This window comes from Rattus rattus, chromosome 4 (assembly GCF_011064425.1).
Source record: "Rattus rattus isolate New Zealand chromosome 4, Rrattus_CSIRO_v1, whole genome shotgun sequence".
NCBI lineage: Eukaryota > Metazoa > Chordata > Mammalia > Rodentia > Muridae > Rattus > Rattus rattus.
The window spans coordinates 18,833,092-18,856,625 of record NC_046157.1 but is presented as its reverse complement, the minus strand read 5'-3'; the positions used below and the strand labels follow the sequence as shown (position 1 = coordinate 18,856,625).

The 23,534-nt window shown below is 47.9% G+C and overlaps 1 protein-coding gene across 1 annotated transcript in view; it reads left to right on the top strand.

The window, feature by feature from the left end:
* Kalrn (kalirin RhoGEF kinase) overlaps window positions 1-23,534 on the top strand; it is a 537,823-nt gene that overhangs the window by 452,200 nt on the left and 62,089 nt on the right. Inside the window, 3 exon segments of the mRNA XM_032900150.1 lie at window positions 14,614-14,897; window positions 16,101-16,205; window positions 19,764-19,856. Of these exon segments, the coding sequence (XP_032756041.1) occupies window positions 14,614-14,897; window positions 16,101-16,205; window positions 19,764-19,856 (482 nt within the window).

Here is a 23,534-nt window from a genome sequence, read left to right as displayed (position 1 = left end):
TCTCTGCTTAGACTTAGACACACACACACACACACACACACACACACACACACAGACACACAGACCCTACACATACCACACACACACACACACACACACAGACACACAGACACACACCCTACACACAGACACACACATACACATAGACACACACACACACAGACACACACACACACACACATACACACACAACACACACACACACATAGACACACACACACACACACACACACACACACACACACACACACACACACACATACACACACACACACACACACACACACACACACACAGACACACACACACACACACACACACACACACACACACACACACACACACACCACACACACACACACACACACACACACCAGACACATACACACAGACACACACAGACACACACACACCACACATACACACCCCACACACACACACACACACCCACACCCACTCACACACACACACACACACACACACACACACACACACACACACACACACACACACACACACACACACACACACACACACTCACACACACTCACACACACTCACACACACACACACACTAAAAACAAGTTGTTTAACCTTCAACAGCTACAGTCTCTTCCAAGTAGCCAGTTTCCTCTTCCTTGTCTCTCGGTTTCCTAGGAGAATTTCCACTTTTCAGTGCATTTCCGTTAAGCAGCACTTAATGACAGTCTTAAGCTTTCCAGTCACCCTTCATAACTCCTCCCCCTGCCCCTGCAGAGAAGCCTCTGGAAGTTACTTTGAGCAAGGTTATTGCAAAGGTTACATTGTCACCTGAATCCAGGCCAGCTTCCCACTGGCTTCTGGGTAGGCACTCACGATAGCACATCAGCTTAAAATAACTGGACTGTAACTTAGCTCCTGCTCGGGCCTTTGCAGCAGGGTTTGAATTTGACCAGCAACTCTGATGTCAGGACCCCATGCTCAGGAGTCTGAGTCACGTCTGTATTCTAGACTCGAATGGCGTCATAGCTAAGACCCATGCCAGCCACACTGAGTCCAAGGACAGATTAATAGTAATTTGCTAAATGCTACATTCCCTCTGGAGTCAGCACTTACACCCAGGTATTCAAGGTCCCGAGAAGTCCCACAGTAAAGAAGTGAGTGACTTAATTTAGGTTGTCTTTAAAAGGGCGATACCTTGGACATCTTAAGGAACACAGGAAACAGAAGTCTGTGTTGATAGCTGCATTGCTAAGTCCAAGAGTCAGGGGCCTCACTGACAATGACTTTTTCTTAGAGCTCTTTAGTCCTAAAAATACCCAACACTCCAATGCTTTCTCTGCCTTTGCCCTTCACTCTCCATCACTGGCCATGCAATGACTAAAGAATTTGTGCCCGGGACACAAAGATGGACAATACCCCTGCCCAGAAGGGTGCTCCTCGGCAAGGTGAAATGTGTAAACTGGCATTTTTCACTGCCCGAGGAATGGCGCGTACACGCTATTAGAGGAAAAGGACTACAGCTAGGTTTAATTGTTCAAGAATCCTGGACCAGCTTCAAAAAGCTAGAGGGTAAGGCAATCCGGGAGAAATGGAACATGGTTGGTACCTCGGCCTGAGCAATTAGACCAGAGTGGAGGCTTCGTGTGGAATGGTGACTTTCCAACTTGAGACATCCCCAAATCCCATGGCAAGCCACCCCCATAGATTCTGACTGACAGGCTCTGGAACAGGACCTGAGAGCTTTCGTCTCCGCTCCATCCCTAGGTGGTACGGATGCAACTTGCCTAAAGACCACGGTTTGAGAATCTCACTATTCCCACCCACTGCCCGGGTGGGTGCTCAAGGGGCCATAAGGCTGCCCTCTAGCCTGACCAAGTGAGTCTCGGTGATCAGGTTTGGAAGAGCGGCTGAAGAAGGTGGTGTGGTTGCCATAGTAGCAGAGTTGGCAGTGGATGCACAGAGGCCAGTCCGGAGGCTGTCGTGGAGTTGACCCAAGTGGACTGAATGATCAGAAGCAGGGCAGTGACAGAGAGAGTGGAAGGGAGATGCTAGTGTAGCAATCTGTGTGAATGTGAAGAGCCCGTGTAGGAGACGGAGTCAGCCGTGAGGAGCTGCGAAGTGCAGTCGTTTGTAGCACGTGATGCAACAGTGTTAAACTTGGGCACACCCTCTGTGAAGGAGAAGGAACAACGGTGATGCGGTGTGAGTCAGTAGGACAAGCAATGCTTTGGAGAGCTTGTTGAACTGATTTCCTGGTTTGTGTGAAAGCTTCCGATGCACCCTGGACTCAGGAGCAACCCTATTTTGCCAGGGAGATAAGCCCCTGTCAGGAGTGCAGCTTAGAAAGGCACTCACGGAGGGAAGAACCCTGACAGGGTGCACCCCAGCCTTGCAGCGTGGCTGGTACCCTGTGTCATGATGGGATGACCCCCCTTACGCCCTTTAGAGATAAGTACAGATTTATCTACAATTCCTATTGTCCTTCAGTAACCTGCAAAGACAAGCCATTGTTTTGTTTTTAAATAATTTTTGTACAGTTTTAAGATGTAGGGCATGGTGTGTGGGACACACAAATTGTTACTGTGTAAATGGTTACTACGGTGAAACAGAGTAACATAGCCATCATCTCAGAGTTACCCCTTCTTTTATGGCAAGTACAACCCCAATTCCGTAGCAAACTTATTAATTCTAATCTTCATGTAGTGCATTAGGCCTCTAGACTTGTTGGGCCATGTATCTGTCAGTTCATATCCCTGGCCTATATCTCTTTCCTTACCTCAGTCTCACTCCCTGCACCAGGCAGCCACTGTTTATTCTCTCTCTCTAATATATTTGACACCCTTCCCCCCTCCGACCCCAACACACATCTTTTTAAAGATTTAACATTTAAGTAATGTCATATAATTATTTTCTAAATCTGGCTTGTTTCATTTAATCTAATGTCCTTCACATTCATCCATGTGTGACAAATAGGAGAAATCTCCTTTTCAAAGACTGAATGATGGGGTCTGGAGAGGTGGCTCAGCGGTTAAGAGCACTGACTGCTCTTCCAGAGGTCCTGAGTTCAATTCCCAGCAACCACATGGTGGCTCACAACCATCTGTGATGAGATCCAATGCCCTCTTCTGGTGTATCTGAAGAGAGCAATGGTATACTCAGATACATAAAATAAATAAATTAATAAATAATAAATAAACATTGGAGGAAGAAGAGGAAGAGGGGGAGGAGGGGGGAGGAGGGGGAAGAAGAGGAGGAGGAAGAAGAGAAGAAGAAGAAGAAGAAGAAGAAGAAGAAGAAGAAGAAGAAGAAGAAGAAGAAGAAGAAGAAGAAGAAGAAGAAGAAGAAGAAGAAGAAGAAGAAGAAGGGGAAGGGGAGGAGGAGGAAGAGGAAGAGGAAGAAGAAGCAGCAGCAGCAGCAGCAGCAGCAGCAGCAGCAGCAGCAGCAGCAAGCAAGGCCTTCACCAGTCAAGAGCGACTTTCAGTGGTTACAAGTGTGGAGGCAGTTATAAGCTGGTGTTAGGACTCTGCCTAAAGACTGAATAATGTTATATAAATACATACATAATGTGTGCATGCTTTCTACATGTGTCAGAAAACCCAGTTTCCCTACCTTGATTACTATAAAGATTTTCAGGAGGAACGTGGGGATACAGATGTGTATATAAGGTTGTGATCTGATTCCCTTTGGTATTCCAGAGGAAGGAGAAACTTTTTTTTTAAAAAAGAAAAGCTCTGCATTTTTGTTTTATTCTGAGGTTAGAATTAGCGAAGCTGGGCAGGGTTCATTTATTGGCTCCCTTGAACCGTTGGTAAGACTTTGAGACAGTCTGCAAGGACTGCATGTTCCCTCCCCAGAGTGTGTGATCCAGGAGAATGACATAGGCACAGAGGTCGAAGCGATGTCTAGAATGGTTACCTTTGGAGAGTGGCTCAACTGTGTTCACTGGCTTCTACCTGGTAAGATGGGCGGGCCAGGCTTCTAAATCCACCATTGGTCAGTAGAGACTGGGTGTTCCAGGCCTCAGTTTACAAAGGCAGCTGCATGGCGTTGCAATGAAAGGTACTGATAGAGCAAAAGGAGCACGTCATGGAGCCTGAACTTTTGGGACATACGTATCTGGAGAAGGACGGGACTCAGTCCCCTTTATGGACATTCCTCTCTCCACTCCTGACTCAGAAATGATTAAGGAACTGAGGCTGAGGAGACCCCGAAGACAATCAATTAGGAACTTTATCTTCTGTTTCTGGGGGCGTCTTGGAATGAGCTGAAGCGCGGTGTGAAGGTTAAAGTGGTGGACAGACACAGCAGCAGAGGGGAACCTGGACTGAGTCAGGACTGAGACTCCCATGGAGACAGAGCCAGAGGTAGTGACTCTTCCTTTCTGTGAAGACCGTTGGCAAAGACTGTTGTATGAAGAGCGGTGGAGGTAGGAGCATCCCTGTCCTGTGTGGCTGCCACTGCCTAGCAATCAGCTCTGTGGCTTGGATCTGCGTTCTACAGGCCAAGAACGTCAGCAAAGGAATGGAGCAAAGAACGGGATCACTGAGTGGAAGTGAACTAAATGAACTAAGACAGAGCCCAGGACCAAAGGTTCACAGTGAATTTGTACTTCAATGAGAAAAATCAGACACCAGAGTTGTGTAGAGAAATTCACCATTTATAAAGATGCTGAGGGCTGGAGAGATGGCTCAGAGGTTAACAGCACCGACTGCTCTTCCAGAGGTCCTGAGTTCAAATCCCAGCAACCACATGGTGGCTCACAACCATCTGTAATGGGATCTGGCGTCCTCTTCTTGTGTGTCTGAAGACAGCTACAGTGTACTCACATACATAAAATAAATAAATAAATCTTTTTAAAAAAAAAAAGATGCTGAGTCTCTGTAAAGAGTGAAAGGCTGGTCGAGGACTCACTGGAGAAGAGGTTTTGTTTTTGTTTTTTGAGACAGGGTTTCTCTATGTAGCCCTGCCTATCCGGAGCCCACTCTGTAGACCAGGCTGTCCTTAAACTCAGAGATCCGCCTGCTTCTGCCTCCCGAGTGCTGAGATTAAAGGGTGCGCCATCACCAATGAGCAAGAAGAGAGTCTTGAAGCTGGCACAAGAACCTTGGTGCAACCAGCAGGAGCAGGGCCTTGCATGGTGTGTCTGAGACTTGAGAATGACTGCGGAGGGAGAGAAAGACTATCCTGTGCCACACTGAGCTTGCCAAGTGTAGGTTAAAATGCAGAGGGAGTAACTGAAATGCCGGCAAGAGCCCATAATTACGAAGCCAGAGTTTCCCTCTTAGTCCCTCGGCTTCAGTGCCCACTGCTGACTCTGTGGAAGCTTCCTTCATTCTCCAGCACCAAGCAGCCTAGGCACCATGATGCCGACCTGGTGGTCTGCTGGGAAGTCAGCCACACCAGACACTGGTGGTACACAGCCTCTGGACCTCACTGAATATGCAATTGACATTCTCCCTAAAAGACCTGACGGGCTCATTATCCTAGGCCACATGGGACACATTTGTAAAGTTTATTAACCTGCATATATATTTCTCGAGAGAATTCTTATTATTCTGTCCATCATTTAATATAGCCTTCTCCGGATGTACATTCCAGTATGAAAAATACTAAGGAGAGAAAAAAGTTCCTTTTAGAAAGACAGAGAAAGTGGGGATATCTGTGTACATAGTTTTGGTAGCCAAATGTATAGACATACTGGCCTAACAGCTCAAGGCGTAGAAAGCAATAGGCTAGAGTCACAACTCTTTCTGTATCACTGGGGTTAAAGGACCTTTCTGTGAACATGTCATGATGTTAGGCATCTTTGCAGTTTTCTATTTTAGCGATTGGAGTCAAATGTTTCCCATACATTATTAGGATAAATACCAGAGTAACGCTTACAGACCTAATGACCATTTAAACCAGTGGTTCTCAACCTTCCTAATGCTGCGACCCTTCCATACAGTTCCTCATGTTGTAGTGACCCCCCCAACCATAAAATTATTTTTGTTACCTCATAACTCTAATTGTGCTACTGTTATGAATCATAATGTAAATATCCGTGGGGGTGGGGTTATGGTGTTTTGTGATCCCGTGAAAGGGTTCTTCAACCCCATAGGTGTCATGACCCACAGGTTGAAAACCTCTGATCTAGTTCAGCGATGTAAAGGTTAATATTGAGCAGCCACTCATGTGTGGTGGTGCACACCTTTAACTCCAAGCACTCGAGAGACAGAGGCAGGTGGGCCTCCACAAGTTTGAAGCCATCTTGTTCTGCACGGTGAATTCCAGGCCAGCCAAAACAACACCCTAAGACCCTATCTAAAAAACAACAACAACTCTATCTTGTGTGTTTTAGCAACGACCTGATGCTTCAGATGAAAACACGTTAGCATCATAGAATACAATTACAGGACTATAGAAGAATGGATTGAGAATGAGTTTTCCAGTCTTGACAGGCACCGCTCAGGGTGACATAGAAAATCCTTTGGGAGTCACGTTACACATACACAGACTCTGATGCATATTTGGCGTTATTCTCTTTCTCCACAAACTACTCCTAAAATCACTGGAATCACCAAAGTAGTGATTCTTAGTGTGCTAATGATCGGATGAAGGCTGGCAGCTCCTCCTGGTATTTTCAGCTTCACCCCCACAACTTTAGGGGAAAGTAGAGGGGCTGAAGGTTAAGTTGGCCAGCAATTTAGTTGACTGTGTCTATGTAATAAAGCTTCCCTAGAATCTCCAAGAGATCAGAGTTTAGAACCTTTGGGCAGCCCAATTCAAGCAGGCGCCTGAGAGATAGTACATCTGAAGAGGGCATAGAGGGGCCACGGTTAGTGCCCTAGAATCCCTTCATCTGTGCCGTTTGATAGATCTTTCATAATAAACCAGTAAGCATTGTTTCCCTGAGTTTTGAGAGATAGTAGAGTGCATTAGTCAAGCTGGAACAGGAGACCGTGGGCACTAAAAGGGAGGCTGCGGGCTGGGCAGTGGTGGTGCACGCCATTAACCCCAGCATTTAAGATGCAGAGGCCCTAACCAGAGCTTCCAGGGACTAAGCCACTACCTAAAGACTATACATGGACTGACCCTGGACTCTGACCTCATAGGTAGCAATGAATATCCTAGTAAGAGCACCAGTGGAAGGGGAAGCCCTGGGTCCTGCTAAGACTGAACCCCAGTGAACTAGACTGTCGGGGAGGGCGGCAATGGGGGAGGGTGGGAGGGAACACCCATAAGGAAGGGGGGGGAAGGGGATGTTTGCCGGAAACTGGGAAAGGGAATAACACTAAAATGTATATAAGAAATATTCAAGTTAATTAAAAAAAAAAAATGCAGAGGCCCCTGAGTTTGAGACCAGCCCGGTCTACAGAGTGAGTTCCAAGACAACCAGGGCTACACAAAGAAACCCTATCTTGAAAAAAAACAATTTAAAAAGGGGGAGGGGGCTGGAGATGGCAAAGAAACCCATGGTGGCTCATCTTGAAAAAAAAATGCAATTTAAAAATAAATAAATCTTTAAAAAAAAAAAAAAAAAAAAAAAAGTGGGGAGGGGAGGCCTGTGGGAACCTAAGTTTGTGTCCAGTCAGTGGAGCATAGGAAAAACAACTGGGGGCTTGTAACTGGCATCTGAGGTGACAGAACTGGGGACTGAGCCGTCGACCTGTGGGATCTAATGCCTTCTCCAGGCTGGCAGTGCCAGAGCTGACACCTAACTGACTGCTGGCTTGGTGCGTAAGAAACAACCATATGTGTCTGGTGTGAGAGGCATCTTGGGAATAGAGAGAAGCGGATTTTGTTTGCTCTCGTGATCCCTGGGTTGCAGGCTAGCTCTTCCAATCCTCTGTTTGGGTCCTTGGGGAGAGAAAACCCACAGCTAGTAGGACGTTCTTCTCTTTCTGACGAGGAGATGTAGTCCTTTACCTGCCATTGAAGGGAACTGAAACGAAGCTACATCAGGGCTTTGCACTTGGAAAATCAGAGACGGCCGTGCTGTGGGTACAGCCTGAGACACTTGAACAGACCGAGATGCCTAGCACCGGATAGCCACCTTCAGAAGTCTACAACCTTCACAGCAGGCCAACGAAAGCAGAACTTTTTCTCCAGATATAACATAAAAAATTAGAAGTGTGAAACAGAAATATCGTCCGTGGGACGCTGAGTTTCAAAATGGCCATCTTAGATGTAACACACCTCTCCCTTATTCTGCCCATATTCTCTTCAGAATCTTCTGTTCTGCTTGGAAAAGATGGTGTTCGTGAGGACAGGGGATTGTTAGGATGCTTGCAGCGAGCACACTGTCCTGGCTTTCCCCAGATTTCATCTTCAAGGCAGCAGACAGCACTCACGTCTGAGCTGCTGGACTCGGGCTGCACCATGACTAAAACACCTGGAATGACAGAGTCCTGGCCCCAGGGGGACACTGACCACAGGGGCTGGTTAATCTAACTGATTAACCATCGGAGACCCTGACTGGCCTCAGGTTGTTCGCCTGCCCTATCCTGAATCCATTGGAAGCTCCTGCTGGGAGGGAGACACAGAGGAGGTACTTGTCATTGCTTGGGAATGACCCTCGTGTTAAAACTTCCGTGGACTGAGCCACGGAGAACTCGCACCTTGCAAAGTGATACCTATATAATGATTATATAAGATACAAGTAGGACCGTATTCGCATGTAAAGTCAACAGGCGTGGATGTGAACCAGGCATACCAATCTCATTACTGCCTTTCTCTCTGGGATGGGAGGAAGGTGTGAGATTTGTAAAAAAAAAAAAAAAAAAAGTAGCTTCCTTCAGCCATATCTGAAACCTTTCATTTTTAAAAAACAGCGGAAGCAGATAATGTCAAAATGTGTATGTTTCGATAACTAAATAATTTATTTCCCTTGTATTTTTCTTTATTTAAAAATATTTTTCCAGGGGGTAGTGGCACACACCTTTAATCCCAGCACTAGGGAGGTAGGGGCAGATGGATCTCTGTGAGTTTAAGGCCAGCCTGGTCTGTACAGTAAATTCTAGGATAGCCAGGGCTACAAAGTGAAACCCTGACTTGGAAAAACCAAAGATGCGAAACGATTTCATAGTAAAAAAAAATTTGCCTCAGGAAATTCACTGTTATTTTTAATCTTGTAAACAAGTTGCAGATAAGGGAGTCTCACCTAAGTATGGTGTCCACAGCTCCCATACTTGAAACCGGTTCTCAGACAGTCCCTCACCTCAGAGTGAAGAGCATTTGTCGGTCCAGTAGCCTGAGCAGTCAAGGGGATGCCAGGTTCTGGTGCCAGCTTTGTTACTAGTTTGTGACTATGGCTCTGTTGCTTGACCGGCACAATGATCAGGTAAATTTGAAGATGGCTTTCAGCATGGAAACCTTATCATTGATACAATGCACAGGTAAGTTTATATTAAAACGTTGAATAGACAGCAACTGTACCTTGTACCATAATCACGGAGGCTAAGGATTCCGTGAGCTGAGCATCTAAGGAGAAATAAGGCTAAAGGTGCGGCTGCATAGCCAAGCCTGGATTTTGGTTTTTGATTCTGCACTGACTACAGGCCTTGGTTTGCTGAAACCCTCTCCTTTCTCTATTTCCTAACACGGGAATCGTAATTCGTGCGACCTTCCTCAACTACAAAGACTGGGTGAGAGACAGGGTTATCGTCGTAGTTGATATGAATTAACCACGGAACTGACCTATCACTGGGAACACATTTCACTACTGTGGCCATTTTACAGAGATGGTGCGGGCACAGTAACCCTGAAGAGGCAGCTAACCAGACAGCTAGTTCTTCTCTGAGTAATTTCACATTCTTTTACAACTGGGCATTTTAAGTAATTTAGGCCAGGCAGATGGTGCAGGCCTTTAATCCCAGTGCTCGGTAGGCAGAAGCAGGTAGAGCTCTAAGAGTTTGAGGCCAGCCTGGTCTACAGAACAAGTTCCGAGCGAGGGCAAGGCTACATGTTAAGACCCTGTCTCCCCCAACCCTATCTCTTTCTCCCCAAAAATGTGATTTGAAAATGGCTGCCTTAGGGTTGGGGATTTAGCTCAGGGGTAGAGCGCTTGCCTAGCAAGCGCAAGGCCCTGGGTTCGGTCCCCAGCTCCAAAAAAAAAAAAAAGAAAGAAAGAAAAAAAATGGCTGCCTTATGGTAGGACACTGGCTAGATGATGAATCGATCGTACATTGCTTCTGACTCGGATTTCCACTGCCTAGCCCACCGTTAAATGACTCCAGTTGCTTGCCTAAAACGAACGAGGCAACACTGAGAGTGTTCTGGAGGTTTCCTTTTCCCCTCTCGCATGTTTGCCGTCACTTTATACAGAAGGCATAAAGAGCAGACATCAATAGCAGCTGGGAAGAGGAACGGCCATTCCTAACGAGCACGTGGGAATGCCAAAGCCGGGCCCCGGTTGACCCCGGAACATCATCTGTTTCCCTTGGTAACTGAGGCACGGTTAACGCAGTTGAGACCGTTGCTTTGCTGACACAGCATATGCTATACTTCTAGGCTTCGAGAAAACGTGGGGTCCGTTGCATCCCTGAGGTCTAGTGAATGAGGAGAGCCCACTGCTTATCTGCAGGGAGGCCCTGTTTCTATCAGCTACTGCAGATGCTTATCACCCGTACCAAACACTCGAGAAGGAATGTCAACACACCAGACCACAGCCCGAGAGGAATTTTCTGAGATAAGATTACACCTTTATCCTTAAAGAGATACCAGTGAATCCCCAGATGGTCCCCAAGCAGAGCAGCCCTGTAGATTCTCCTTCATACTTTAGGAGCTCTGTGTTTGTGCTTCTGCCTTTGCTTTCCAAAGTTTGCACAAGGCCCTAAGCATCCCGGAGAAGTGCCCCAGCAGGGCCAAGGCCCAGCAAGCCCCAGTATGGAGCTCAGGAGCTCCTGGGAGATTCTGGGGACAGCTCTCTCTTGGCAAATACACTTGTTTACTTCATTTCGGGATTTTTCTTTTCTACTCTGAGGGTTTCCAAGGCTAGGTGAGATCTCTTGTCCAAGTCTAAGGCAGAATCACATGGGAAAATGTGATTCAGTCTCTGAGTAGGTAATGAAAGCCACTAGAATGCCATTTAGATACCCAGCCATTTACTTGGTTTAAATGCCAGTGTGTAAACCAGGGCTGGGGTGGAGGTCAGCTGCCTCAGGACCATGTAGGAATGAGCATTCACCTTTAATTTGTCTTCCAAACACTAACAGTATCATGTTCTCTAGGCTGGGCACAGCCCTCCCAGGACCAACTGGAATCCAATCCCTTCTTCCCAAGACAGTTGCATAGAATTGCCAGATTAATTTGAAAAACAACAAAAACAAAACAAAAAACTACTCTTTTTCTGTCACTTCCCAGCAGAATCTCAAAATGAAGTTTATTATCTAACACCGTCTAGTTTATTATCTAACATCTTCCCAAACGTTCCCTTCTGTCTGGATTGTACCCCACTGATCGTATTTCCTAGAAAGGACCAACTTTGAACTGGAAAACTTCGTGCCCCTGACTCTGCATTTGGTCTTGCTATCCTACCATTTGGGAGCAGCAGCCCTCCCGCAAACATCTCTTCCCTTAAACTTTTCCAGGCCAGTCTCTCCTACACAGTTATGACCCTCCTCTGAACTCTGCTCACGTATCGGGAGAGTTTGTCCATGCCGGCCTGCTGGCAATTAATCACACATGGCCTTGTGAGGATATCTTTTTTGGTTTTTTTGACCTGTTACCAATACCAATACAAGTTTATTGGGATTTGGAATGTAAGCAGATGTTTTCAAACAAACAATCTAACCTTATAAAAATGTATAGCATTATTGAATAGTCACTGAAGAAACCCTAAGTATGATGTGGTGAATATCTCAAGCATGTTAGGTCCCCAGTGCTGAGGCGTGACTGTAGCCAAGGAGACGGGATTAGCTAGCAAGCCATGTCAGTGACCAATCCCATAAATGAAATCAGCCCTATTTAAAAACAAAAACAAAACACAAAGTTTAGCTTTTTGCTAACATGAAGGTTATCTCGGTGGATCTATAAAGCTCTGACACTTGCTCCAGGATCCCCACTTCCTCCCGAAAGCCATGGCCATCCCTCTCCCTCGTCCAGGAGTCACAGGACGGCCTTCCCCACAAGCCAGCGCCTGCATGTGAGAGACCTCCTATGCTCTGTCTTACCGTCCGGTTCTGTCCTCTCCCTCCCGACTTCTCTCTGTTGTTGTGCATGTGGCTGTGCGGGCAGCTAGACCAGAGCTCAGTGAGAATGGAGCCTGGGTCTTACATTCTTACAACTCTCTCTCTACTACGCTCTTTGTGACGTCGTTACTGGTCAGTGAGTCTTGCTTGGCACTCGGCTTGGGTGCCAATACACTGGTGTCACCGTGTGATCTCTAGAAGTCCGGGGACCCTAGTTTTCTCAGTGTGGGTGGAACCAGAAACACCATCACTGACAGTTAGAGCTAGAACAGCACCTGAAGCTGATTTTAAAGTCCTGTCTTTGGATTAGTCGGGTGTGCTAGAGGCTAAACTGCACATGTGATGCTGGTCTCCTCAAAGACTCGCAAGTGTTCAGATGTCAGGACTGAAGGAGTTAAACAAGGGTTGTCTTCCACACTTCTCCGGTGCTGTGCTTTCTCTAGCCATCCCACCCCAACAGTATGGTTTGCTTTGCCTGGTCAGTGGGGACTGAGGTACAGGGCATGGACAGGTGTGAAGGCCCAGTAGCAGGATTTATTGCTCAAGTCTGACTGAATGGATCTCACCCTGTCCCTAGGAGCTGTGTGTCCTTGGGCAAACTGATTGATGTCTCTAAATGGGCAGCTTCCTCTTCCGTAAGATGAAGATAATTAGACAACCCTCCACCCGGACAAGCCCACTGTGTTGCCAGAGAATGAAAGGAGATGGTCCTCGTGAAATACTGAGGCTATTGTAAGCTCATTAAGCACTGAGAGAGTCAGCACGTGGCATAGCTTCTTACAGACAATACGCTGATTTCTTCTATTTGAAAGAACAAAACAGACTCTCTTGATCTCCAATCATCGCCCCTTTAAAACAAAACGGAAGTCGTCCGTGCACTCTGTCCCTTCCCCTCTCCCATCCTGTGTAATGAGCCCCTGTCCCCCCATCACACTACAGCTGCTGTTTTGCAGAATCACTGGTGACGTCTGCGTAACTCAGTCGAAGGTTTCCTTGGTCAGTACTCTTGACCTATCAAGGAGCAGCTGACACAGCTGACACCTCCATCCTCCATGCAAATGCTTGTCCGCCTGCAGCCTCCTGGCCAGCTCCTGCTCTCCTTTCCCACTTCCTCTCTGACACTTCCTTTGCTTTCTCATTCTCCCGCTTCTTGCTGAGTCTCCAGACTTCTCCGTCCCCCACATCCATGCCTCTTGGTGTTTTCACTCATGGCTTCCAGCATCATCTCTTCCCTGACAACCCTCGGTCAGCTTACAAGCACTTTCTCCCCGAGCTCCAGGCTTGCAACTCCTCAGCTTGTCTGCTAGCATCTAGCTAAGAGCATCTCCGGGAAGCCTACAACTGACCTCCCTTCCGTCTACCCTCAAAGCCGCTCTTCCCATACTCTGCCTGCCCCGGAAACTTTATCCTTTGTCCTGCTGTCAAAACATATCCAGAGTCTGATCCCCTCTGATGGCCGCCAGCCTCCCTCAGCCGAAAGGAGTATGGCGGCCTCCTAGGCAGTCTGTTTCCACTGTCCTCAATTAGAAGAATGACATCTTAGCATGTATGACAGATGGTATCCATCTTCTGAGAATTTTCCCTGTAGGTAAAAACAAAGGTGTCATACTGTTGGCACCCAGTCCAGGTGGTCCAGTCCCTTTTACTTTCAGTGACCCCCACTCTGTTCCCCTTGCTCACTGCACTGATGCCACCAGCACACCCCACATCCGACCTTGGAACATCTGCCTGCATTGCTCTTTGTCACATGGCCGCATGGCTTGTCTCTCACCGCCATTGGGACTACGCTCAGACATCAAGTCATGATGCTTTGCCTCGGCTGCTGTTCATTTGCATCCTCTGCTCCCCACTGCCTTTCCCAGCATCACCCTCATCACTGTCACCATCACCATCACCATCACTGTCACCATCTTATCACCGTCACCATCACCATCACCATGCTCACTATCATCACCATCACCATCTCCTCACTAATTTTTTTTTCCAAAACAGGGTTTCTCTCTATAGCCCTGGCTATCCTAAAACTCACTCTGTAGACCAGGCTGGCCTCTAATTCATGGAGATTTGCCTGCTCTGCCTCCTGAGTGCTGGGATTAAAGGCCTGCACCACCACAGCTCAGCCCAACCTTATTTTTTAATATAGCTCTTCTCACTACCTTTGTGTATTTTGGTGTTATCATGGTCTATTGTATGTTCCATCAGAATGTAACCTCCATGGAAGAAGGAGCCTTTGTCTCCTGTGAGTTTGTGTTTCTATGAAACCTGGAATGGCGTATCACTTGTGAACATTTGAATCAGTGTCAACTGTTACCGCTGTCTCTTGCCTGGGTCTACAGCAGGACTTCATGTACCTTTTGCCTTACGACGTACCTCCCTGAGGGTGAAGCTGTCTTACTCAGCAGTTCAAAAGCCTGCCTTAACAGGTTCCGACATGATGTTTCTGTCTGTCCTTCCTCCTCAGATTCATACTCTCATTCCTCCGGTGAGAATGGAGGCAAGTCTGAGTCCGTGGCCAACCTGCAGTCTCAGCCCTCCCTGAACTCCATCCACAGTTCCCCTGGTCCCAAGCGCTCCACCAACACCCTTAAGAAGTGGCTGACGAGCCCTGTGCGCCGGCTCAACAGCGGGAAAGCAGACGGAAACATCAAAAAGCAGAAGAAAGTACGGGATGGGCGGAAGAGCTTCGACCTGGGCTCACCCAAGCCAGGGGACGAGACGACCCCTCAGGGAGACAGCGCTGATGAGGTACTTGGCGGGAGGGCCTGCTCGCTTCCGCCACAAGAGACCTCTGGCATGCTTCCCTCCCAGCCTTGTAATCAAGCAGGTCTGCCATCTCTAGTACTATGTCATCTCGAACTTCCCATTCTTGAGTCTTTGCATTGATTTGTGCCCCATTCACAGACTGACAAGTACTACGACCATCGAGTAGACAGGAACAAAGATTTACCAGATTCAGAGATAGGAATCTCTGGCCAGAAAGGAGGCAGTCAATCCCCTGCCTCTACTGAGCCAGACACAGAGTGAGAATGCAAGGCTGGAGACGATGTCACTCCAAAAACCGGAGGCTGAGCTGCAGTCAGGTGTCACCTGTGCAGGGTGCTGCGATTGGCAGGCAGTGGTAGTGGCCTCCCTCGGTCCCAGCACTCAGGAGGCAGAGGTAGTCGATCTCTGAATTTGGGGCCAGCATGTTCTACATACTGAGCTCTAGGCAAGCTGGGGCTGCACACTGGGACCTTGTCTCAAATAAATAAATAAGGGAGCTGCAGAGGGATAGCTGTGAAGAATACACGAATGTCGCAGTGGACAAGACTTCAGCACACTGCGGAACTTTAGAGACAGCTGTGACGATAAAATGAGCCCCTATGAGACCTTCTGACCTCCTGTTAGTCACAGAAAACTGGGTTCGAGCCAAGAAGTTAGGCTGGGTTCTTGGAGAGCTGAGATTCAAGAATAAAAACATAGGGGTGCATTTTTTTAGGCTTGGGGACTAAGAATGCCCATGTTATCTGCCTAACTAGCCTACTTCAATGACTGGTGAAGCTGGGAAAGCCTTTCTGATGCAGAACCAGACTCTGCCTTGTAATTTTGTTCCATCTGTCATTTCTCAAGTTAGAGATGGCATAAAAGCCTGGTGAGATTTGGATGGTAGTTTAACAGGCCTTCAGAAAAATTCGAAGTTAGGCGTGGTGTGGTGACACATACTTTCCTGTAATTCCAGCACCCAAGAGTCAGACATAAGAATCATGAGTTCAAGGCTAGCCTGGACCCTGAGGGGAAGGGAAGGAAGGAGTGGGGGTTGGAAAGGGAAGGGAAAAATTAGTTTTAAAAAACTTGCAACCTTCTCCCTTCCTGAGTATTTCTCCTTAAGAATTATTTTTACTGTCAAGTGCTGACGTATTGGCGTCTTTTGTTGGTGTAGCAGTACCTAATGGTGTTCTTTTATTCTAGAAGAGCAAGAAAGGTTGGGGAGAAGACGAGCCAGATGAAGAGTCACACACACCTCTCCCCCCGCCCATGAAGATCTTTGACAATGACCCCACCCAGGATGAGATGGTAGGACCCCTGCTGAGATTTCTCTTCCTGAGAATGTGGGTCAGGAATCCGCGCTGCCCCCTCCCCATCAGTCCTTTCCCTTCGTGAGCCCTCGGTGACACGGGTGTCAGTGAGCAGGTGTCTTCTCCCAGGATCACAGAGGCTCAGCCTTATTCTGGGCAGTTAAAGCAGGAGCCCACCTGGGAACGCATAAAGGGACCCGTGATTCTGTATTTGTAGGCAGCTTCCCTAAAAGGAATCGGTGAGGGCCCCAAGTGCCAGTCATTGCGTAATGCCTGATGCACAACCTGTGTTTTGGTTGTCTACTGCCTTTGGCTCTAATAAGTCTAACCACAGTCACTTCTCCTTGAGCCAGCGCTGATAAAACTCTGCCATCTCAGCATGTGGAGTAGAAACAGATGCTCGTGGTGGAAGGGTTGTTGTCAGTCATGGAAAAGCAAAGCTCGTCAAATCGCCACAGCCTTTTGTTTTGTGAAATGTTCTGCTCACTGGTGGGAAAGGCCCCTGTCCCCTCCCCTCTGCCGCTAATGCCCCAGTGGTCAGGTCTTTCCACTTGTTCCCCAGAGGTGGCTTGACTCTGGCGGTCTTGAGTCCCAGGCACTGACATACTCTCCTCCCCTCCCCACCCCAAAGTGGGGCTACTTTGTTTCTACTGATACAAGGTCTCACTATGTAGCCTTGCCCAGCCAGAAACTCATCATATAGACCAGGCTGGCCACAGTCTCCCAGAGATCCATTTGCCTCGGCCTCCTGGCATTAAAGGCATGGCCACCATGCCCAACTGAAGCTGTTGTTGTGATGTATCTCCTTGCTTTCCTCACAGCTATGCCTGGGCTCCATTGGGGTTTTCATGCCTTATGTAATGGCTTGTATCTGTGACTCTGGTCACTGAAGGGAAAGTTGCAGCTTTTGCTTGCACTCGCCATTGTCTCCCGAGTGTCCTCTTGTGATGGTAGTGAGGGCTCACCAGCTGTCTCCCTCACTACGTTTATGTGCTTCCCTGTGCCCTGCACTGGGGAAGCCTCCTTTGAGTTAGGAGGCCAAGCATGTATAGGTATCAGGCTTCATAGGCTGTGTTTATGGATGTTCCAGCATTTCTGATTTTAATTCTGTCTGCTTTGCAGTTGGTTGTTAACCCATAGTAAATATCCAAGGTCTTCCTTTGTGTAGGCGGGAGGGAGAACCAGGGGTTAAGATGAGGCTGCTTCCCAAGGTGCTCACGCTAAGCAGCATACAGTTGTGACCCTTTCTACAGAGATATTTGGACCATACTTCTAGGCCAAGTTGACCCTGGGCCATTGAGAAAGAAAACAGAAGTATGACTTTGTACCCACAGGGCCAAAGGGATTCCCAGAGACAGAAATGCCTGCCCTTCACCTTCAGGAGATCTAGCCTCCCGACTTCCCCACCCACCCTTGTAAAATGTCCTATGAGAGAGAGAGAGAGAGAGAGAGAGAGAGAGAGAGAGAGAGAGAGAGAGAGAGAGAGAGAGAGAGAGAAGAAGAAGAAGAAGGAGGAGGAGGAGGAGGAGGAGGTGGGGGAGGGAGAGAAAGTGTGTGTGTATGTGTTTGAGAGACAGATGGACAAACAGACAGACAGACACAGGGAGAGATGGGATGGTAGAGTTCCCAAGTTCCATTGCCTACAGAAAACAGAAAGGCCATGAACCCTCTCCTAGTCCCCTCAGTTTGTTGGGGGTGGATGGATGTTAGGCTGTTCCTGGATAGTTTTTAACTGAGAATACAAATTTACTGCAGGCATCAATGTGGTCCTTTCTTCACTGTACCTAGTGCATAGCAGGAATCCCATGTTAACTCTCCTCACGCTGGCTTGTTTGATTTCTGTCCATTTGGTTTTGGTAGAAATATCTGGAATTGGAATGAGTCCTGCACTCCTAGCAAGTAGCAGTGAATTTATTGAAACAATTTTGATTGTAAGGAGGCAGAGCCTCACTAGTCCTGGCTGGCCTGGAACTCATTTCATAAGCCAGGCTGGCCCTGAGCTTGCTGCAGTCCTTGTGTCTGCCTGCTGAATGTTAAAATTCCAGGTGTGTCCCACGACCCCGCAGGAACTTTAACTGAACGTTCGATGATCGTTTAAAGTTCAACATGTGTCCATGTCATGTGTCCTTTGCTCACACGTATGGATGTTTCCCGCTTCCACTGTGTGTGTGGCTGTCAGTGCTTCATCTATTCCTGCTTTGTAGAATCTTATTAATGTTACCTGCTCAACCTTGATTTCAGTAACCGGAGGATATTTTCCTGACCTTTATGCTCCCTCATTGTCATAAGTGGCCCTTTGTAGGACAGCCTTAGGCGTTTCCGGTCTTTGTACCTCTGAGTAACACCCCTGAGGATCGCTGTGTAGATCCAGCTTCTGGTCTTCAAACATCTGACTCGAATGAGTTTCCAGAAGCAAAGAGATGGTAACTTGATTTTTCAAACCAAGACATTTTTCTGCATTCTTCCCAAAGAGGAAAGACAGTGTTGTTTTATCTTCCTTAATTGCATGTTTTTTATCTTCCCCCAATCTTACAAGCACTTAAAGTTCTTTTTGAAACTCTTCCCTAACCTAAAGGGAGAAACTGAAGCCTGGCCAAGCCCAGGACATTGTTCTTTCTACACTCATAAGTAATTCTCCTCATGTCTCAGCCTGGGAACACCACTGCCTTCTGCCCTCTGCCCTCCCTCCTCTCTGGTCTCCTCTTCCCCCTTTCCCCTCTCCCCTGATGCACCAAACTAAAAGCACACCTATGGATACAGAGCTAGCCATCTTTCCCCTAGCTTTACCTCAGGAGGATGGAAGAAGGAAAAAGCAAGCCGACTAATAACAATGAAAGGCTCCTTCAGTGTGGGGAAGAAATAACCCAGCCATTATGCAAGCAGCCACCACACAAAGCCTTGCCCCTGGTCCAGGGGAAGGACACAGAGAGACCTGTAGTTGAGTCTGCCTTTGCTGTAAGCAGGGTCTCTGGGAGTCCCAACATGTGACATAGCAACTCTTGGGAGCCTTACCAGTGCCCGGAATGCATGTGTGTGGGGGAGGTAGGAATGAGAAGGAAAGGGAAGGAGAAGATACGGGAGAAGTATCAGGCTTGCTTGACACACAGTGCCGATCTATAGCTAAGGCCGCAGCAGGGCGAGGACTTTATCTCCTTCGCCCACATTTGAGCCTGGAATTGCTCATACCTTCCAGACCATGGAACACAGGCGGGCTACCACAAGAAGTCCTGATCTCCCTCAGGGTGGCTGCCCCAGCTCTGCTATCAGTAGGCATAGCCCTGGTCTGTGGGTTTCCTGAGGGATCCAGTGACCCCTCCCATCAGCCTCTAAGGAAAACCAGGCCCATCTGGACTTGGTCACTGACCAGAATCCCTCTCCAGGGATATGCAGGCCTACCTGTACAGCATGAACCACCCCCATCTCCCTCTGTTGTCTCTGTCCTCTAAACACTAAACGTGCTTTCCTAGCCTGGACCTCTGGAGTATGTGATGTGCTTCCTAACTGCCTCCCTCTCCTCTTGCTAACCCGCTTTTCCTTTGCTGTCCGTGTCTTGCAGTCCTCTTTGCTAGCAGCCCGGCAGGCTCCCACTGACGTGCCTACTGCTGCAGACCTTGTCAGTGCAATAGAAAAGTTGGTCAAAAGTAAGCTGGTAAGTGGGCATGCTGGAGGAAGCCGTGTGTTACCTCTAACCTCCATGTGGCTCCCAGGACCTCAACTAGGACCTCAAATCAGTTACCTACATCCTGATTTCACGTATTCTAATTGCATATAATGGTATTTTCAAAAAATAATAAATAAATAAACAAACAAACTCTGCCCCAGGGGCCTTTTCAGCTTTATGTGGAAATTGGCATGGGAAATCAGCAGGGCCTTTAGTGTTATGAGGTGAATAGAAGGTGAAAAGTTTCCAAAACAAATATACTCACTGAAACTGACCAGCTGGACCCTAGACATGTGGCACCATCAGCTGCTGGTAGATAGATGTGCTCCAGGCTAGCCCTGAAGCCAGTGTCCTGTGCTGCTGAGATGGAGTATGGTCTAGACATTTTAAAGAACCAGGACATTTCATTTAGAGACTTCCTAGTTTACGGAGCCTTAGAAATTAGACTACTGATCACAGAGGAGTAGAAACATGTAAATATTATCCTTGCCACAAAAAACTGGGGCGGGAATGTGTCTCTGTCACTGGGGGAAGGCAAACGTCAGCCACCAACAACTGGTTTAGTCTGTGGCAATCATAATACCACAAGGAAGGGCAGGTAGCCTGAGCTGGATCGGGCTTTCAGTGGTGTGCTAGTGCTCCTCCTGGGTGCAGCTGTCTCTCTGCCCCCATTTTTTTTCTGTGTAAGCAATAAGACAGCGGTGGGAAGTGTGCGCCCGTCTTCCTCGGCCGTCTGTGCTCCCTGTTTGGCTTTTCTGTCACTTGACTGAGTCGCTGTTCTTCCAATACTAACCCTCTTCCACTTGGCCCTGGGATCGGAGGACCGTGGTGCATCCACTTTTCAGGCAAGCGGCCTGATGGCTGTGAGTACAGAGCAAATGGTGGCTGCAGATGGTGGTTCTAGTAAGAAGGCAAGCTCCGGGAGGCTGTCCATTCTCATGCCCTTCCCCCTGCCCTTCACATGGCCTTGTTTGGTTTTGCTTTTTGATTGTTGGTTGGTCTGTTTTGCTTTTTTATCTCCAGTCACTACATCGATTTAACAGTGTTACAGGTTTGTCTTTCCTCTCTCAAGTTCTTGTTGCTATCACCCCATTTCTCTGGGATGTTCTCCCTCTTTTCACTTACGCACAGCAGGCCTTCAGGGTCCCACTCAATCTCATCTCTCACAAAGACTTCCCCTCGTCAGTCACGGCAGTTCCTCTGAAGTCCCACCACAGTTCCCAAAGCTCCATGCGGTCAGAGACAGTGCCGTTGTTGTTAAAATGGCCGAATGTCTCCCTGCTCGCTAGTAATTTCAGGCAGTATTATTTTTTTCTCCCATTAATATATAGTAGTCTTTTACATTTAATAGGTTCTTCGTGAACACTTGTTTCCAAAGATCCATATCTGCTTCTATTTGGGGTGACCTTTATCCTGACTCTCACCAGTGCTAGCCTTCACACTGTTGGTCCCTGGTGTATGCGGACACTGGGTCTAGTGCTAGACACACTAGACAACCATAGCCAAGGGACGGCACTTGTGGGTTGTGGGTTGTGCCCCACAGAGACGAATGCCTCAGAGAAAAGGAAGTGTGGGTTGAGGTTACCGTTCACGGGCCTGATCACAGACTCCCAATAAATAGCTTCTGAGTAGACGCCTTTTCTGTGGTGCGTTTACCATAAAAAAGAGCATTAACTTTCCCCACCAATAATTACTTCTCGAATATCTACACAGAGCTGCAATCTCAGGGATATCTTTGGCATGATGTAAGAAGCCAAACACGTTAAGGAAAGAGCAAGGGAGCTGCGGGTTTGTTTCTTAGAATTTTCCCACCAAAATTTGATTCTTTCTCTTTTCTCCTTCTTTCTTTCCCATCCCACCGTGGCGTAGCCACAGAGCAACAGTAAATGAAGGACATTTCAACCATGTTTGAAAACACTGAGCTGCGTTTTGGCCTCTAAGATGGATTCCCATTTATTCACCGTCAGTTTTTGGCTTCCAAGAAAAGAGTCGAAGAGCTCTTTAAAAAGCCCTAGGGTTTATCTGATGGAACATGGCAGCAGAGGGAGGTGGCCGAAGCAGCCAGTGGTGTCACAGACCTATCCAATTAAAGTCCAGGGTTTATGTTGACATCACAGACGTGTCCAAAGTTCAGCGTGCAGGTCAAGAGCGGTGGTACCATTGAGCTCCAAGCCATCCAGTCGCACTTTTATGAGCTGTGTGTGAGTAATCTCTTCATTCTAAATGCAGTCATCTAGCATGTTCTTGAAAGACCTGGAAGGACTCCGGAGGAAGTAGGCAATACCGTGTGGTTATGTGAATGAAAGCTGAAGAAGAGGGAGATTAAGCCTGGGGAGAAACACATGAGGAGGGCTGTCTGCCAATGCCTTGAAGCACTGCTGTAGAAATGAAAGATTGGTCGAGCGCTCGCTCCAGAGGACAGAACCTGGACCTGGAGGGGTTGTTATGTTAGTGTGGTATGAGGAAGAACTAACAGAGCCCTTTCCAACTAAGAGTCTGATTCCATTTTAAGGCGTTTCTGATAGGCCGGGATTTCTGTCTGGAGTCATTTTGCTTTCTTCGTTCAAGCAATGGCATCAAATTCTGCACTCAGAATTCATTTGGCTCCCTAGCTCTACCTGAAGGCTGTGAGAGCCCCCATATTCTAGGTCCCAGGGCTGAACAGTACGGTCCCCTGGTTATGGTTGCAGTAGGGTTCCGTGTCTGCTGCCCAGAAGCTGCAGGATGAAAGCAGGATTTGAAGATTTGCCTCCTATGCAGTTAAATCCCTGGAGAGCCTCCGCTCTCCTGGGCATGGTGAGCCCTTCAGAGTTCTTCCTGGCTTACTTGTCTTGGCCTGCCCACACCTCCCCCAGCAGAGCTTACCCACTTTTCCTGGGCTTCGTCTCAAACTCGGAGTCAGAAACAAGCACTTTTTCTGTTTGTTCTGTGCGAGCCTTGGTAAGACTTTTCACTCCTTAGCAGCTATGGGTTTGTACCTGGCAGCGAGCGTGTGAAGGACTGGAAGGCAAAGGTCCCGGGGGCTCGGATTGATTATGGAGCCCGAGAGAAGTGTCTCGTCTACTCTGGAGATTGACTCTGTCTGACCCCTCCTGGTAATGATGATGAATCTGTTGACCTGAATCTAATCTCAAGAGAGTAAAGATGATTGCCTGGGCCTGGCCATTCTTCACACACTGATAAGCAGGGACCTGCAGATGTTAGCTCGCTCTTAGGGCAATCGAAAAACCAAGTTGTCTCCCGCTTCTATGACCTCGCGTGGGCGTGTGGAAACTTAGTACCTGTCAGCCAGTAGATTGGTGGCAGATGAGCGTTTTAGGGAAATAGTTTAATAGGTGATGCCATTTGGTTTTATCCTTTAGATCTAAAGAGCCATAGCTTCCTGGCCATGGGAGAATCAAATGGGTCTATTTTCTGTGTCTTGGAGCCCCCAGGGTTCAGCTGCCTGCTTGGCATACAAGACTGAACCCCTAAGAAGAAAGCCCCATCTCAGCGCTTGTTGTAGGTGGCACAGTGGAACAGCTCGCTCTGATGGCCCAGCGCATGCTTCCTGATAATCTCCCACCTCCAGGCTGGCAGCGGCAGCTCTTATTCAGTCTCCATGGTGGCCTGAGAAATGTACAAGCTGGCTTCAGCAAAGCTTCCACCCTCTGGCTTTCCTACTTG